Source organism: Schistocerca americana, chromosome X (assembly GCF_021461395.2).
Source record: "Schistocerca americana isolate TAMUIC-IGC-003095 chromosome X, iqSchAmer2.1, whole genome shotgun sequence".
NCBI lineage: Eukaryota > Metazoa > Arthropoda > Insecta > Orthoptera > Acrididae > Schistocerca > Schistocerca americana.
The window spans coordinates 651,424,388-651,443,150 of NC_060130.1; the positions used below are offsets into that span (position 1 = coordinate 651,424,388).

Consider the following 18,763-nt stretch of genomic DNA (forward strand, 5'->3'; position numbering starts at 1 on the left):
TCAGAATTTCGTTTTTGGTAGGAAGGGCACACTACTCAAAGTTCCATGAATAGTTCGGGATCCTACCGAATCTACGAACGCTGAAAAAATATGGTAACGATCCAAAAGCAATGGATTTCGATACAGTAGAGCCCTGATAATTCGAGCCCTGGTATTTAGAGGTTCCGTGTAATTCCAGCTGCTCTTAAGAAAATTAAAATTTTACATAAAACTAGAGTAAAAACCTGTTTTCATATGTTGTCTACATGTATGTTTTATGCACTTTCAAATGTGGCACATTTTAAACTTTCTTTCAATTTTCCATGTACAGTACCAGTAAAACTGTCCCACTTAGGGTTTTCATTCATAATGCACAGAAATAACCTTGGCCTCAGACTGCTAGTGCATTTCTATTACAGATGGACAGGTATCAAGTTTCAAGGAGTGAGGGGGGGGGGGGGGGGGGGGGGCTCTGTATGGGACTTAACATCTATGGTCATCAGTCCCCTAGAACTCAGAACTACTTAAACCTCTCACTAACCTAAGGACAGCACACAACACCCAGTCATCTTCAAGGAGTGCATTTGCTTTTTCTTTGTCAACCCTTCCCTAACTGGGACCACCTGACCATCAGTTGTACAGTGCACGTCATCTTTATTGTTACACCTATTGTTGTCATTAAAATACAGTAAACCTAAGTAATAATACAGTACACATTGTTGTATGTACTGTACTTGATTGTGTAGTAACATCTGTATTGTAGTAAGCCCAACTGTGTAATGTTAATTTTAAAGTGTTGTATGTATGTGGAGTGTACTGTACATATGCAACTGTGTGTTTCTAAATGTTTTAATTCATACATTACAATGAATGGTAGGAGTAAGAGAAAATTTGTGTCAATGAATCTGAAATCGGAGGCTTTGAAAAGACTAGAGAAAGGAGAAACATTAAAAAAAAACTTGCTGCTGATTACGGAATCGGTGGAGTGACAGTTGGAAATTAGCATAGAAACAGAGACAAAATTAATAAGTTTTCAACAAACACGTGTTCTATTTTGCCATTTGAATGGAAATCAATGAAGAAATCCGAGCATGAAAAAATGATTAAAGCTTTGTTTGTTTTGTTTACTCCACAAATACAAAAAAAAAAAAAATTCAATTTCATGCCATATTCTGCAACATAAAGCTATATATTTTTTAGAAACGAGTTAAATGAAAGTGAGGATCATTTTACTGCAAGTTCAGGATGGTTGGATAGGTGGAAGAAGCGATACGGCATAAGGCAGCTTGATATAGGTGGTGAATAACTTTCTGTGGATTCTCGAACTGTTACATAATTTTGTGAGAAATTAAGAAAAATTATACAAGAAGAAAATCTTACTCTTGATCAACTGTATAACTGTGATGAAACAGGACTAAATTATAAAATGCTTCCATCTAGAACTCTAGCCTCAAATAAAGAAAAGGCTGTCCCAGGCTTCGAAAAATGTAGAGAGGCTAACAGTTCTTGCTGCATCGAATGCAAGTGGAGGCCATAAACTGAAGCTGCTGGTAACAGAGAAGTCTGCTAAGCCAAGAGCTTTAAAAAATATCACTGTGTCTGCACTGTCTGCTACATATGTATACCAAAAATCTGCTTGTATGGACAAAAATAATTTTAAGAAGTGATTTTTCCAAGATTTTGTTCCAGAGACCAACGAAAATGAAACTCCTACCAAACAGGACATGAGGACCCAACAGTACTGACTGGCCGCCGTGCCATCCTAAGCTCATAGGCATCACTGGATGCATATATGGAGGGGCATTTGGTCAGCACACTGCTCTCCTGGCTGTATGTCAGTTTCTGAGACTGAATCCAAAGACCAAAAGATAAGAAAAAGTGCTTACCTTCCAAAGCAATCTTAATGCTTGACAGTGCTGGTTCACACCCTGATAAGGAAGAACTGTAGTGTGACGATATTAGCCCATTGTTCTTACCTCTAAACATGATGAGTTTAATACACGTTATGGGCCTGTTTTACTATGCTTGGGGGGGGGGGGGGGATCCATTGTTGTTTGCTTCAGATGCTTCTTCAAACAACAGAAGGGGTGAAAGAGCCATCAAACAATTTACAAAAAAAAAAAAGCTACAACAAAAGACGTAGTTTACTGGATAGCTGATTCATGATCTGAAATAATAAATGCGGAGACACTAAAAATGTCTTGGAACCGGATTTTATAGAATGAAACAGATACTACAGAACAGACAAAGATGATTTAACATTGGCAGAACTGACGAAAAAGCTTGCTGGATGTGAAAATGTGAATGAGAGTGAGGTTTCAGAATGGATGAATGGTAATGAACAGTTTGAAGTGACCAATATTGGAATTGTTGAATGGTTAGTGCACCCACTGAAGACAGTGACGACAAAAGGAACTGCCTGAAGAAATTGTACCAGTGACCACCCACACCAAGGGTTTGGCAGCACTACAGCACTAGACATTGCATTGCTTTATACTGAGCAGGCAGCAAGCAGTAGCTATTCCAACAGACACTATGTTCCATAGAAGATGGCATGTCACTTCCGCAAAAAAAAAAAAAAAAAAAAAAAAAAAAAAAAAAAAAAAAAAAAAAAAAAAAAAAAAAGAGAGAGAGAGAGGGGGGGAGGGGGTTTTCTATTTTAAAACAAAGGTCTAGGGGTCTAGGGACAATTTCTTTAAAATGTAACTTATATTTCTACAACTTGGAAATGTGTGGTCATATATGCACCTACAACACAGGTATCTACTATATTGTTTTTATTTAATTTTTAATTATTATTGTGCTCATAAAACATTTATTCATGATTCACCCATTGATTTACTGATATTTCTGTACTGTCCAAGTTTTTTTGTAATTCACCAAGGTACATTCAGCCCCAATTAGCTCGAATTACTGGGGCTCTTCTGTATACCAAACAGCTTTCATGTGGAGATCTTAAAGCTTTCAATCAAACCACCTCATTGAATATTTATGGAGATAATCACAAGATACAAAAGGAAGAATGTTTGACTCATGTTCCAAAAAGTTCTTGTATGTCTACACAAAATCTCTTGTACATACACAGATGTGTATACATATCTACTTCACATATACCTCAGTTTTATTTTCAATATTTATACAGCAAAATTTATATAGGACACATTTACAACTTATACTTTTTTCAGGGTCGTTGTTTTTTATCAGTCAGCATTGGCAAAAGATACTGAGCCTGGATCTCAAAGCTTCTAATATTAAACCACCAATAAATGAACTTTTGTTTGGATAAAATACTGCCTCTTTATACTCGTTTGACTGATGAATCACTACTAACATGGTGTGTTTAATGTCTAACACAAAATGCTAATGAGAGTTTACACAGCATTATATGGAATACTCGGCCCAAAGACACACATGTTTCAGCAAAGAGAGCAAAAGTAGTGGCTTCTATCACTGTTTCTAAATACAATGTTGGTTCTCACAGAGTTATTTCAGAAATAATGACAAAATTAGGACTCAAATATGCTTATCAAACAGCACAAGCATCAGTAAAAAAGGACTGCAGCAAGATGAACTGAAAAATTCAGAAAAATACAAATAAATTCGCCAAAAAATTGATTTTCTCAAACATCAAAGAGTAGAAGCTATACTTCAACATGATGGTGTAAGCTATGTGGCCACGCTGTTTTGATGTAACTGTGTATTATTCATAGGTACGGTGCACATGTGATATAATACATCTATTATATTCTCAGTTCTTGTTGCATATTATAAAAACAATATTTTTATAATTTATCTACACTTTTCACATGTATATAGAGTTGGGAAAAAAAATCATAATGGCTGAAATTAAAGTGTACTTGTCAATGTAAAAAATTTTGGGCTCCATACATTTTTGCGAATACATTCCACGATAAACAAAAACCCCACTTATGGGTTTGAAAAAAATATTGATTTTTGCAACAATCTAAAATTCAAAAGTGATGGAAAAAATTTGTTCTGAAATTGAGTTTACCCCTACCGAATTCAGCATGCCAAGATATGTTATGAAACATTTTTCAGCCCCCGGCTTTTCTTTCTTTCTTTTCTTTTTTTTTAATGAGTTGGTTGAAATTTCACTAGTACCTACCCTTAAATGAACAAAAATATTATTCCCATATTACAATACAACCTTCGCACAGAATGTAATGTAAGAGTAAACACGCTCAATCATGCTCACACTTGAAAGCTTGCACAAGCATGCATAATTGAAATTCGATCAAGCTTCAAGCTACTTGTAAAGTCTTGATGCTTGTGTAAATTTGTACTACACACGCACAAGCATGCTTTGGCGAGTACGCTTGTGCATGAGTGCTTGTCAAGGATGAGCTACGATTGTGGCCACCTTAATGGGGCACTGGGGAAGTGCAAGTCAACCCACGCAGAGAATTGTGTGTCTAAGCACACCTAATATACTTGGTGTGGCAAATGCCATAGGGGCAAACCGAGGTAGTCAAGCCATGATTCTAATTCCATACAATGGACCATACTCTGCAGTTACACAATACAAAGCACCTAATCGTTTGATGAAAACTTACTGCTGACATTCAACTGTCGAGTTCCATAAATGTCTTCACTAATAAACCTTTATAGTCTTTCAGTCTATTTTATTGCAAGGTGTTCTCTAATACATGCAATGTAAAAACTATTGAACTTCTCACCATACCTCTTCCTCAGCTTCATCCTGGTGAAGAATACTCTGTAGAAACTGCTGTCTCTCAGAACCAGTTGATTTTTGATCAAACATGCCAGCCTGTATCACTTTCTCATCCATATTCAGTTTGTAACGAGCCGCTGCCAAAATACGTTCTTCAACAGAGTTCACTGTCATTAGACGCAGCACACGTACTTCATTCTGCTGCCCAATTCGATGTGCTCGGTCTTGGGCTTGGAGATCCTACAAACAATTAACTATATCACAAACAAATCTTAAACAACACAGAAATTAACAGAATGTCATATCCTAAACTCTACAACACAAGGTTAAAATATATTTGCATTTAATGAATATATAAGGCACTGAGCCATCGACAGGAGCACAAAAAGAATGGAAACTCTGGAAGCTTTTGGAAGAAATTCTTTCACAAATTAGACATTTCCAACCAATTGTCCGTATCCTAGTCTCTCATATGAAACATGGAAACAACTCCCATCCCCGGCCACGACCATGCCCGCCCGATTACCATCTGGGTCCCTTCTCATCACTGTCGATGGCACCTTGCTATACACCAACATCCCTCATGCCCACGGTCTTGCTGCTATTGAACACTATCTCCTCCAACATCCTTGCAACTCCAAACCCACTCCCTCATTCCTTATACACTTTTCTCAATTATATCTTCACACATAACTACTTCTACTTTGAGCGCAAGGTACATAAAAAAAAACCACGGCACAGCCATTGCCACTCTCACATGGCATCCTACTATGCCAACCTGTTAATACGCCACGTAGAGGGAATCTTCCGAGCCTCCCAAACCCTTGTCTGGTCCAGGTTCACTGATGATACCTTCATACTCTGAAACTCGTTTCTCCACAGCCTAATCACCTTCTCTGCACCTGGTCCTCCTAAACCCAATGTGCCACCTTCCTGGACATTGACCTCCACCTTTCTCACAGCTCCTTCCATACCTCCGTCCATATTAAACCCACTAACCATTAGCAGCACTTGCATTTTGACAGCTGTACCCTCTTTCACAACAAAAAATTGCTACCACATAGCCCAGTCACTTGTGGATTGTGTATTTGGAGGCTTGAGAATTCTTTTGCTAAGTATACTGAAGGTCTCTCAAAAGCCTTCACAGTAAGGTTCTACCACCCAAACTTAGCCCACAAACAGATTTTCCAATTTTCCACGCCATATCCTCACACACACCTTATTCTCCACCACTTCAAGAATCAAGTACAAGGGTGCACGCCCCTCTTATCGCACAATACCACCCTGCACTGGAGCAACTGAACCATTTCCTTCATAGGGCGTTGATTATCTATTAACATGGCCAAAAATGGAGGGACATCCCACCCACGAACCTTCCCACCCCTCTTATAGTGCTGTCCCATCATCCACCCAATCTGCAAAACCTCCTGGTTCATCCCTATGCCAAACCCACTCACTAAGGCGTGACACAGGGATCATATCCCTGACCTAGGCACAACAGCTGTCCGATTTGCCCATCCAGCACATCTTATTCCATTCCTGTCACAGGCTTATCCCGTCTCAGGCAAGGTCACTTATAAAAGTGGCCAAGTCGTAAATGAACACTGCTGCAACTTCTGCACAGCATTTTATGTGGGCATGACCAGGAGAGTTGACCATCCAGTGGCACAACAAACTGTTAAGCACCACATGCTGAAGTTCAATGGCTGCTTCTCCATCCATACCATTTGGATCCTTCACTTCAGTACCAGCTTTACTGAACTACATAGATGATAGTTATCCTAGCAACACTTCCATCACTCCTGTGATCCTCTTGGCCTCAATCTCCGCTAAACCACTGTTCCCACACCCTCTACCCAATAGTTCCCTTCTTTTGTCCTGTCACCCCCTCCCAATCCATGTAACCATGTCACCTCAGCTACAAGGCCCATGTGTTGCACGTCTAGCCTGTGCAGCTGTTGCCCCTCCCTCCTGCGAACCTACTGTATCATGTACTTGAATAGTGTAAATTCGCGTAGTCTCCTTCCGCCGCCGAGCAGTGTCAGCAGTGCGCAAGTAGCAGCATTACTGCATTTACTAGGCAATCTTGTATTTTAATAACCGTTTAAATTTTGTCGATTTGTTTGCGCTCCCTGTAGATTAGTTCAGACATTCTTTGCAAAACAGTTTTTGGCATGGATAGGGACTGCAACTGCTATGTTCGGATGCAGGCTGAGTTGGCATCCCTTCGCTCCCAGCTTCAGGCAGTGTTGGCTTCGGCCACACAGCTTGAGGCTGTTGCCAATGGGCATCACTGTGGGGGTCCGGATGGGGGTTTGTCGGGGACGGCCAGCTCGTCCCACGCATCCCCCGATCGGACTACGACTGTGGTTGCCCGGGATACTGCCCGCATTGAGGCTGATCCCTCACCTGTGGTAGAGTGGGAGGTCGCCTCAAGGTGTGGCAGGGGGAGAAAGACATTCCGGAGGGCTGAACGGAAGGCCTCACCAGTTTGTCTGACGAACCGGTTTCAGGCTCTGTCTCAGGCTGATACTGATCTTTGGCCTGACATGGCTGCTTGTCCTGTTCCAGAGGTTGCCCCTCAGTCTGCAAGATCCGGGCGGTCGCAGAGGGTGGGCTTACTGGTAGTTGGGAGCTCCAACGTCAGGCGCGTAATGGGGCCCCTTAGGGAAATGGCAGCAAGAGAGGGGAAGAAAACCAATGTGCGCTCCGTGTGCATACCGGGGGGAGTCATTCCAAATGTGGAAAGGGTTCTTCCGGATGCCATGAAGGGTACAGGGTGCACCCATCTGCAGGTGGTCGCTCATGTCGGCACCAATGATGTGTGTCGCTATGGATCGGAGGAAATCCTCTCTGGCTTCCGGCGGCTATCTGATTTGGTGAAGACTGCCAGTCTCGCTAGTGGGATGAAAGCAGAGCTCACCATCTGCAGCATCGTCGACAGGACTGACTGTGGACCTTTGGTACAGAGCCGAGTGGAGGATCTGAATCAGAGGCTGAGATGGTTCTGCGACCGTGTGGGCTGCAGATTCCTCGACTTGCGCCATAGGGTGGTGGGGTTTCGGGTTCCGCTGGATAGGTCAGGAGTCCACTACACGCAACAAGCGGCTACACGGGTAGCAGGGGTTGTGTGGCGTGGGCTGGGCGGTTTTTTAGGTTAGATGGCCTTGGGCAAGTACAGAAAGGGCAACAGCCTCAACGGGTGCGGGGCAAAGTTAGGACATGCGGTGACCAAGCAGCAATCGGTATTGTAATTGTCAACTGTGGAAGCTGCGTTGGTAAAGTGCCAGAACTTCAAGCACTGATAGAAAGCACCGAAGCTGAAATCGTTATAGGTACAGAAAGCTGGCTTAAGCCATAGATAAATTCTGCCGAAATTTTTACAAAGGTACAAACGGTGTATAGAAAGGATAGATTGCATGCAACCGGTGGTGGAGGGTTCGTCGCTGCTAGTAGTAGTTTATCCTGTAGTGAAGTAGAAGTGGATAATTCCTGTGAATTACACTCAACAACTAAGCTAGGTTAATAATTGGCTCCTTTTACCGACCTCCCGACTCAGCAGCGTTAGTGGCAGAGCAACTGAGAGAAAATTTGGAATACATTTCACATAAATTTTCTCAGCATGTTACAGTCTTAGGTAGAGATTTCAATTTACCAGATATAGACTGGGACACTCAGATGTTTAGGACGGGTGGTAGGGACAGAGCATCGAGTGACATTATACTGAGTGCACTATCCGAAAATTACCTCGAGCAATTAAACAGAGAACCGACTCGTGGAGATAACATCTTGGACCTACTGATAACAAACAGACCCGAACTTTTCGATTCTTTAGGTGCAGAACAGGGAATCAGTGATCATAAGGCCGTTGCAGCATCCCTGAATATGGAAGTTAATAGGAATATAAAAAAAGGGAGGAAGGTTTATCAGTTTAGCAAGAGTAATAGAAGGAAGATATCAGACTACCTAACAGATCAAAACGAAAATTTCTGTTCCGACACTGACAATGTTGAGTGTTTATGGAAAAAGTTCAAGGCAATCGTAAAATGCGTTTTAGACAGGTACGTGCCGAGTAAAACTGTGAGGGACGGAAAAAACCCACCGTGGTACAACAACAAAGTTAGGAAACTACTGCGAAAGCAAAGAGAGCTTCACTCTAAGTTTAGACACAGCCAAAACCTCTCAGACAAACAGAAGCTAAACGATGTCAAAGTTAGCGTAAGGAGGGCTATGCGTGAAGCGTTCAGTGAATTCGAAAGTAAAATTCTATGTACCGACTTGACAGAAAATCCTAGGAAGTTCTGGTCTTACGTTAAATCAGTAAGTGGCTCGAAACAGCATATCAAGACACTCCGAGATGATGATGGCATTGAAACAGAGGATGACACGCGTAAAGGTGAAATACTAAACACCTTTTTCCAAAGCTGTTTCACAGAGGAAGACCGCACTGCAGTTCCTTCTCTAAATCCTCGTACAAACGAAAAAATGGCTGACATAGAAATAAGTGTCCAAGGAATAGAAAAGCAACTGGAATCACTCAATAGAGGAAAGTCCACTGGACCTGGCGGGATACCAATTCGATTCTACACAGAGTATGCGAAAGAACTTGCCCCCCTTCTAACAGCCGTGTACCGCAAGTCTCTAGAGGAACGGAGGGTTCCAAATGATTGGAAAAGAGCACAGGTAGTCCCAGTCTTCAAGAAGGGTCGTCGAGCAGATGCGCAGAACTATAGACCTATATCTCTGACGTCAATCTGTTGTAGAATTTTAGAACATGTTTTTTGCTCGAGTATCATCTCGTTTTTGGAAACCCAGAATCTACTATGTAGGAATCAACATGGATTCCGGAAACAGCGATCGTGTGAGACCCAACTCGCTTTGTTCAGGAGACCCAGAAAATATTAGATACAGACTCCCAGGTAGATGCTATTTTTCTTGACTTCCGGAAGGCGTTCGATACAGTTCCGCACTGTCGCCTGATAAACAAAGTAAGAGCCTACGGAATATCAGACCAGCTGTGTGGCTGGATTGAAGAGTTTTTAGCAAACAGAACACAGCATGTTGTTATCAATGGAGAGACGTCTACAGACGTTAAAGTAACCTCTGGCGTGCCACAGGGGAGTGTTATGGGACCATTACTTTTCACAATATATATAAATGACTTAGTAGATAGTGTCAGAAGTTCCATGCGGCTTTTTGCGGATGATGCTGTAGTATACAGAGAAGTTGCAGCAATAGAAAATTGTAGTGAAATGCAGGAAGATCTGCAGCGGATAGGCACTTGGTGCAGGGAGTGGCAACTGTCCCTTAACATAGACAAATGTAATGTATTGCGAATACATAGAAAGAAGGATCCTTTATTGTATGATTATATGATAGCGGAACAAACACTGGTAGCAGTTACTTCTGTAAAATATCTGGGAGTATGCGTGCGGAACGATTTGAAGTGGAATGATCATATAAAATTAATTGTTGGTAAGGCGGGTACCAGGTTGAGATTCATTGGGAGAGTGCTTAGAAAATGTAGTCCATCAACAAAGGAGGTGGCTTACAAAACACTCGTTCGACCTATACTTGAGTATTGCTCATCAGTGTGGGATCCGTACCAGATCCGTTTGACGGAGGAGATAGAGAAGATCCAAAGAAGAGCGGCGCGTTTCGTCACAGGGTTATTTGGTAACCGTGATAGCGTTACAGAGATGTTTAATAAACTCAAGTGGCAGACTCTGCAAGAGAGGTGCTCTGCATCGCGGTGTAGCTTGCTCGCCAGGTTTCGAGAGGGTGCGTTTCTGGATGAGGTATCGAATATATTGCTTCCCCCTACTTATACCTCCCGAGGAGATCACGAATGTAAAATTAGAGAGATTAGAGTGCGCACGGAGACTTTCAGACAGTCGTTCTTCCCGCGAACCATACGCGACTGGAACAGGAAAGGGAGGTAATGACAGTGGCACGTAAAGTGCCATCCGCCACACACCGTTGGGTGGCTTGCAGAGTATAAATGTAGATGTAGATGTAGACTGTTACCCCCTCTGAGCCACGAGCAACCTGTTCCCAACCCACCCTCCTGCTTTCTGCCTCTTTCTCCCTCTATCCACCGTACTTGACATGACTTCTTACCCCAGTCCATCTGCTGAACAGCAATCCCAGGAGGGAGGGAGAGGAGAAGTGAGGGGGGAGAGGGGTGGTTCAGTTGTGCCTGCACGCGAGGCTACCCTGCCTGCGACTGTTATCCTTCCGCTCTTTCTGCACCATTCTGCGCCAGCCTCATCCACATAACACGAGTTGAAAATCCGGCGTGGATCTCTGCCTTTCTTATTAGCTGTTTCAGAAGTTTAATACATTTCCATATAACTATTACAGAAATTCATTCTTATGATATGAGTTTCCTTTAAAAATACTTATCACTTCATTTCCTTTTAAAAGCTAGGTCAAAGACATTTAACATAGTTTGTAAAATTGATACCTGAAGGACCGATTGTTATCGTTAAAGTTTGTTGTTGTTGTGGTCTTCAGTCCTGAGACTGGTTTGATGCAGCTCTCCATGCTACTCTATCCTGTGCAAGCTTTTTCATCTCCCAGTACCTACTGCAACCTACATCCTTCTGAATCTGCTTAGTGTATTCATCTCTTGGTCTCCCTCTACGATTTTTACCCTCCACGCTGCCCTCCAATACTAAATTGGTGATCCCTTGATGCCTTAGAACATGTCCTACCAACCGATCCCTTCTTTTGGTCAAGTTGCGCCACAAACTTCTCTTCTCCCCAATCCTATTCAATACTTCCTCATTAGTTATGTGGTCTACCCATCTAATCTTCAGCATTCTTCTGAAGCACCACATTTTGAAAGCTTCTATTCTCTTCTTGTCGAAACTATTTATCGCCCATGTTTCACTTCCATACATGGCTACACTCCATACAAATACAGGGTTATTACAAATGATTGAAGCGATTTTACAGCTCTACAATAACTTTATTATTTGAGATATTTTCACAATGCTTTGCACGCACATACAAAAACTCAAAAAGTTTTTGTAGGCATTCACAAGTGTTCGATATGTGCCCCTTTAGTGATTCGGCAGACATCAAGCTGATAATCAAGTTCCTCCCACACTTGGCGCAGCATGTCCCCATCAATGAGTTCGAAAGCATCGTTGATGCGAGCTTGCAGTTCTGGCACGTTTCTTGGTAGAGGAGGTTTAAACACTGAATCTTTCACATAACCCCACAGAAAGAAATCGCATGGGGTTAAGTCGGGAGAACGTGGAGGCCATGACATGAATTGCTGATCATGATCTCCACCACGACCGATCCATCGGTTTTCCAATCTCCTGTTTAAGGAATGCCGAACATCGTGATGGAAGTGCGGTGGAGCACCATCCTGTTGAAAGAAGAAGTCGGCGCTGTCGGTCTCCAGTTGTGGCATGAGCCAATTTTCCAGCATGTCCAGATACACGTGCCCTGTAACGTTTTTTTCGCAGAAGAAAAAGGAGCCGTAAACTTTAAACCGTGAGATTGCATAAAACACGTTAACTTTTGGTGAATTGCGAATTTGCTGCACGAATGCGTGAGGATTCTCTACCGCCCAGATTCGCACATTGTGTCTGTTCACTTCACCATTAAGAAAAAAATGTTGCTTCATCACTGAAAACAAGTTTTGCACTGAACGCATCTTCTTCCATGAGCTGTTGCAACCGCACCGAAAATTCAAAGCGTTTGACTTTGTCATCGGGTGTCAGGGCTTGCAGCAATTGTAAACGGTAAGGCTTCTGCTTTAGCCTTTTCTGTAAGATTTTCCAAACTGTCAGCTATGGTACGTTTAGCTCCCTGCTTGCCTTATTCGGCGACTTCCGCGGGCTACGCGTGAAACTTGCCTGCACGCGTTCATACGGTTCTTCGCTCACTGCAGGCCGACCCGTTGATTTCCCTTTACAGAGGCATCCAGAAGCTTTAAACTGCACATACCATCGCCGAATGGAGTTAGCAGTTGGTGGATCTTTGTTGAACTTCATCCTGAAGTGTCGTTGCACTGTTATGACTGACTGATGTGAGTGCATTTCAAGCACGACAGACGCTTTCTCGGCTCCTGTTGCCATTTTGTCTCACTGCGCTCTCGAGCGCTCTGGCAGCAGAAACCTGAAGTGCGGCTTCAGCCGAACAAAACTTTATGAGTTTTTCTACGTATCTGTAGTGTGTCGTGACCATACATCAATGAATGGAGCTACAGTAAATTTATGAAATCGCTTCAATCACTTGTAATAGCCCTGTACTTTTAGAAATGACTCCCTGACACTTAAATCTATACTCGATGTTAACAAATTTCTCTTCTTCAGAAACGCTTTTCTTGCCATTGCCAGTCTACATTTTATGTCCTCTCTATTTCGACCATCATCAGTTATTTTGCTCCCCAAATAGCAAAACTCCTTTACTAGCTTAAGTGTCTCATTTCCTAATCTAATTCCCTCAGCATCACCCGACTTAATTCGACTACATTCCATTATCCTCGTTTTGCTTTTGTTGATGTTCATGTTATATACTCCTTTCAAGACACTGTCCATTCCGTTCAACTGCTCTTCCAAGTCCTTTGCTGTCTCTGACAGAATTACAATGCCATAGACGAACCTCAAAGTTTTTATTTCTTCTCCATGGATTTTAATACCTACTCCAAATTTTTCTTTTGTTTCGTTTACTGCTTGCTCAATATACAGATTGAATAACATCGGGGAGAGGCTACAACCCTGTCTCACTTTCATCCAAACCACTGCTCCCCTTTCATGCCCCTCGACTCTTATAACTGCCATCTGGTTTCTGTACAAATTGTAAATAGCCTTTCGCTCCCTGTATTTTACCCCTGCCACCTTTAGAATTTGAAAGAGGGTATTCCCGTCAGCGTTGTCAAAAGCTTTCTCTAAGTCTACAAATGCTAGAAACGTAGGTTTGCCTTTCCTTAATCTAGCTTCTAAGATAAGCCGTTGGGTCAGTATTGCCTCACGTGTTCCAATATTTCTACGGAATCCAAACTGATCTTCCCCAAGGTCGTCTTCTACTAGTTTTTCCATTCGTCTGTAAAGAATTAACGTTACTATTTTGGAGCCGTGACTTATTAAACTGATAGTTCGGTAATTTTCACATCTGTCAACACCTGCTTTCTTTGGGATTAGAATTATTACATTCTTCTTGAAGTCTGAGGGTATTTCGCCTGTCTCATACATCTTGGTCTGGTCACCAGATGGTAGAGTTTTGTCAGGACTGGCTCTCCCAATGCCGCCAGTAGTTCTAATGGAATGTTGTCTACTCCCGGGGCCTTGTTTCGACTCAGGTCTTTGAGCGCTCTGTCAAACTCTTCACACAGTATTGTATCTCCCATTTCGTCTTCATCTACATTCCCTTCCTTTTCCATAATACTGTCCTCAAGTACATCACCCTTGTATAGACCCTCTATATACTCCTTCCACCTTTCTGCTTTTCCTTCTTTGCTTAGAACTGGGTTTCCATCTGAGCTCTTGATATTCATACAAGTGGTTCTCTTTTCTCCAAAGCTCTCTTAAATTTTCCTGTAGGCAGTATCTATCTTACCCCCAGTGAGATAAGCCTCTACATCCTTACATTTGTCCTCTAGCCATCCCTGCTTAGCCATTTTGCACTTCCTGTTGATCTCAGTTTTGAGACGCTTGTATTCCTTTTTGCCTGCCTCATTTACTGCATTTTTATATTTTCTCCTTTCATCAATCAAATTCAATATTTCTTCTGTTACCCAAGGATTTCTACTAGCCCTCGTCTTTTTACCTGCTTGATCCTCGGCTGCCTTCACTACTTCATCCGTCAGAGCTACCCATTCTTCTTCTACTGTATTTCTTTGCCCCACTTGTGACAATTGTTCCCTTATGCTCTCCCTGAAACTCTCTACAATCTCTGGTTTAATCAGCTTGTCCAGATCCCATCTCCTTAAATTCCCACCTTTTTGCAGTTTCTTCAGTTTTAATCTACAGCTCATAACCAATAGATTGTGGTCAGAGTCCACATCTGCCCCTAGCAATGTCTTACAATTTAAAATCTGGTTCCTAAATCTCTGTCTTACCATTATATAATCTATCTGATACCTTCTAGTATTTCCAGGATTCTTCCATGTGTACAACCTTCTTTTATGATTCTTGAACCAAGTGTTAGCGATGATTAAGTTATGCTCTGTGCAAAATTCTACCAGACGGCTTCTTCTTTCATTTCTTTCCCCCAATCCATATTCACCTACTATGTTTCCTTCTCTCCCTTTTCCTACTCTCGAATTACAGTCACCCATGACTATTAAATTTTCATCTCCCTTCGCTACCTGAATAATTTCTTTTATCTCATCACACATTTCATCAATTTCTTCATCATCTGCAGAGCTAGTTGGCATATAAACTTGTACTATTGTAGTAGGTGTGGGCTTCGTGTCTATCTTGGCCACAATAATGCGTTCACTATGATGTTTGTAGTAGCTTACCTGCACTCCTATTTTTTTATTCATTATTAAAGCTACTCCTGCATTACCCCTATTTGATTTTGTATTTATAATCCTGTATTCACCTGACCAAAAGTCTTGTTACTCCTGCCACCGAACTTCACTAATTCCCACTATATCTAACTTTAACCTATACATTTCTCTTTTTAAGTTTTCTAACCTACCTGCCCGATTAAGGGATCTGACATTCCACACTCCGATCCGCAGAACGCAAGTTTTCTTTCTCCTGATAACGACGTCCTCTTGAGTAGTCCCCACCCGGAGATCCGAATGGGGGACTATTTTACCTCCGGAATATTTTACACAAGAGGACGCCATCATCATTTAACCATACAGTAAAGCTGCATGCCCTTGGGAAAAATTACGGCTGTAGTTTCCCCTTGCTTTCAGCCGTTCGCAGTACCAGCACAGCAAGGCTGGGGGGGGGGGGATTTGTTAATATGAAATATAAATTCAAGCGTTAGAAAGTCTTTCCTGAATGCATTTGTCTGGAGCATAGCTTTCTACAGAAGTGAAACTTGGACTATCAAAATTTCAGATGAGAAGAGAATAGATGATTTTGAACTGTGATGCTACAGAAGAATTCTGAGGATTATAATACATGGAAAATTCTAACTGACAATAACGAATTACCTAGGAATAAAGGAGATGACTCACCAAAAGGGAGAAGTGCTGTGCCGTCAACAGGTTCACAAACAAAAGGTACAGAGCTTTGCTTTGCTAGCTTTTGCAATGGAATTCATTTCTCAAGCTTACACACACACACACACACACACACACACACACACACACACACACACATATATTCCTGTTTCCCTACATTGTGGTCAGTCAACTGCCAGCTCTTTCCTGGCCCATAATGAGTGTACTGAGGTGAGATGGAGGTGCAGGGTGGGCATCATGAATGGAGACAGGCAGGAAGCAGAGAGGTTTGGGGGAAGCATCTGTCGGCTCGTGGGGGTGCATGGGTGGGGGTGGAGGTGGGGGGGGGGGGGGGCTCTCTGTGGGCTAGCTAGCGGTGCAGGTAGAGGGGGCAGGTGAAAGACGGCTGGGCATGCGATTTCACAGACTAGGGTGTGAGATGACAGCACACAACTAGCTGATATGTATAGGGTGGGAGTTCTGGGACAGGCCAGAGACCAGGCTACCTGTGAAAGAAGCCATGTTATATACCAGCTCTGCTGTAACCACTGCACAGCATTTTACATTGCTATGACAACCAACCAGCTAACAACCAGAATGCAGGGACACTACCAAACTAACGCCAAAAACAAGGTGGACAACCCAGTGGCACAACATGTTGGTTTTCAATGGCTGCTTCACAACCCATGCCACCTGGATTCACCCCACCACCACCAGCTTTTCTGAGCTGCGCAGATGGGAGCTATCCTTACAGCACATCCTTCACTCCTATAACCTCCCTGAGCTAAACTTAAGATAACTTGCTGTCCCCCCATCCAATGGTGTGCACACACACACACACACACACACACACACACACACACACACACACACCATCCCCTGTCCCAGTACCACCACCCAATACACGTCAGCTAGCTGTGTGCTGCCATCTGATGCCCCAATCTGTGAAATTGCATGCCTACTTGTCTGCACCTCCCCCTCTACCTGCACCCCTAGCTAGCCCACAGACAGTTCCCCACTCTCCCACAAGCCTATTGATGCTCCCCCTTCTCTACATCTTTCACCCCATCCCACCCTTCCCACCCTACACCCCCACCTCACCCCAGCACATACACCATGGGCTAGGATAGAGATGAGCACAATGTAGGGAAACCAGTGCATGCATGTGAGTGTGTGTGTGGGGGGGGGGGGGGGGGTCGTTTCTCCTACAAGCTTGAGGAAGGAATTTAATTCTGAAAGCTAGCAAAGCAAAGCTCTGTACCTTCTCTTTGTGCACCTGTCAACGCCGCAGCACTTCTGCCTTTTGGTGTGTTATCTCCTTTATTCCTAAATAATTCTGAGGATTGGATGAGTAGATCAAATAACCAATGGAGGATCTGAGAATTAGTAGACAGTATGCTGCTTGATTATAAGTTCATTTTGGCTTTTTGCCTTGAACAGTACATGTTATGTTCTGACATTGTAGATGGACACGAAGACAATAAAGCTGAAATAAGGTCATAATCAAGTGGTATTCTGTCTACTGATTCTTTGTATAATGTTCTACTGTGACATAATATATTCTGCAGGTCCCATAATAAAGAAACTAATGAAGAAGTGCTAAACTGAATTAGAAAAAAAGAAAAGACGAAGGAAATTTATGGTACAACTTGACTAAAAGCGACCAGTTGCTAGGACACATCCTGAGGCAGGAAGGAATTGTCAATTTGGTAATGAAGGGAAGTGTGTCAGGGAGGAAGTGGGGTGGGGGGTGAGAATAGGCTATTTTCCTATGTTAAAAATATGGTTCAGATTGTTGTTATTCTGATTGATTAAAACATTTAAGTAGCATTGACTTCAATATCCTCACAAATATGTATTTTTTATGTAATTAAAGCATAAAAATAATTAAATATCATGATCTGGCCACATGATCAAAAATGCTGTGTTCTAGGAGCAAGACAAAGCTACACTTGTGTTATAGGTACGTTAGCCGAAGTTACGAGGTTTTTACATACTTTTATTGCAAACAGTTTAGCTATTTAGTGATGGAAAACACTATTACCATTTTTTAGTGACAATAGAAAGGAATTTTCTGGACCCTGATACTGGAAGCCTTGCGAAGGTTGATGTGTTATGCTCTATCCACTGAAAGCTTCGGTATGTGCAACAATGGACATTCTTTTCCCTGCTCCCTGCAACATCATTAAACTCACTCAAAACTAAATTATTATAGAACTTTCACAAACTGGTCCGTATATTATAACTGGATTTTCAACTATCAGTCATGAGCTACGGACCTAAGCACAACAAAATTATTCTTGGCAAAACTTAGTGCAGATTTTCTCTGTAGATCACAGTCAGCAGAGATACGGCTTCTGTCAGGCATTCTGTGGCGCATCGGATAGCACATTCAACTGCAGTGAAAGGGATAATGTGTTTGAATCCTGCAATAATGATATATTTTTAAAAGTTTCACATGAAATATGAAAATAGTGTTAGCAAGAACTGATTGTAGCGGTTGTTTCGATTATAGGACACATTATATATAGCTTCACACTAGTCTTAGTCTGAGAAAAAGACAACAGAGGATAAATACATTTACTCTGCGAACAAACAATTCACTTTTTTTTAAAGCATTGCTAGTGGTGAAGATATTACAACACATCCACAGTACAATGAGGTGTAGGATGATGAGGTTATAGGGAGAGATATAAAGTGTGTACAATGTGCAGGGCTGCAATGTTTGTGAGTGTTCATTAAGGTTAGCGCCTGAAGCAGAGTTACTTCCTCTTTACGTAAGATGACGAAACTGCAAGCGTTTAAAGATCCTGGCTAGAAAGTACGTAGAGAAAGGTATTGTTTCTAATACAGCAAAAAGTGTGTGGTTACATTAACTAGAAAATATCTTTTTGAAGGTGACATGTGAAGCAATGGCAAATGTAAGCACATGTAAACAGCAAGGAAAA

At 42.2% G+C, this 18,763-nt stretch overlaps 1 protein-coding gene across 4 annotated transcripts in view; it reads right to left on the reverse strand.

The window, feature by feature from the left end:
- The window catches only part of LOC124554818 (ATP-dependent helicase brm-like), a 379,799-nt gene that overhangs the window by 99,891 nt on the left and 261,145 nt on the right, over positions 1-18,763 (reverse strand). For all 4 annotated transcript variants that reach the window (XM_047128479.1, XM_047128480.1, XM_047128478.1 and 1 more), the window contains one exon: positions 4,682-4,912. In XM_047128479.1, coding sequence (XP_046984435.1) covers positions 4,682-4,912 — 231 coding nt within the window. The remainder of the gene's footprint in view (positions 1-4,681; positions 4,913-18,763) is intronic.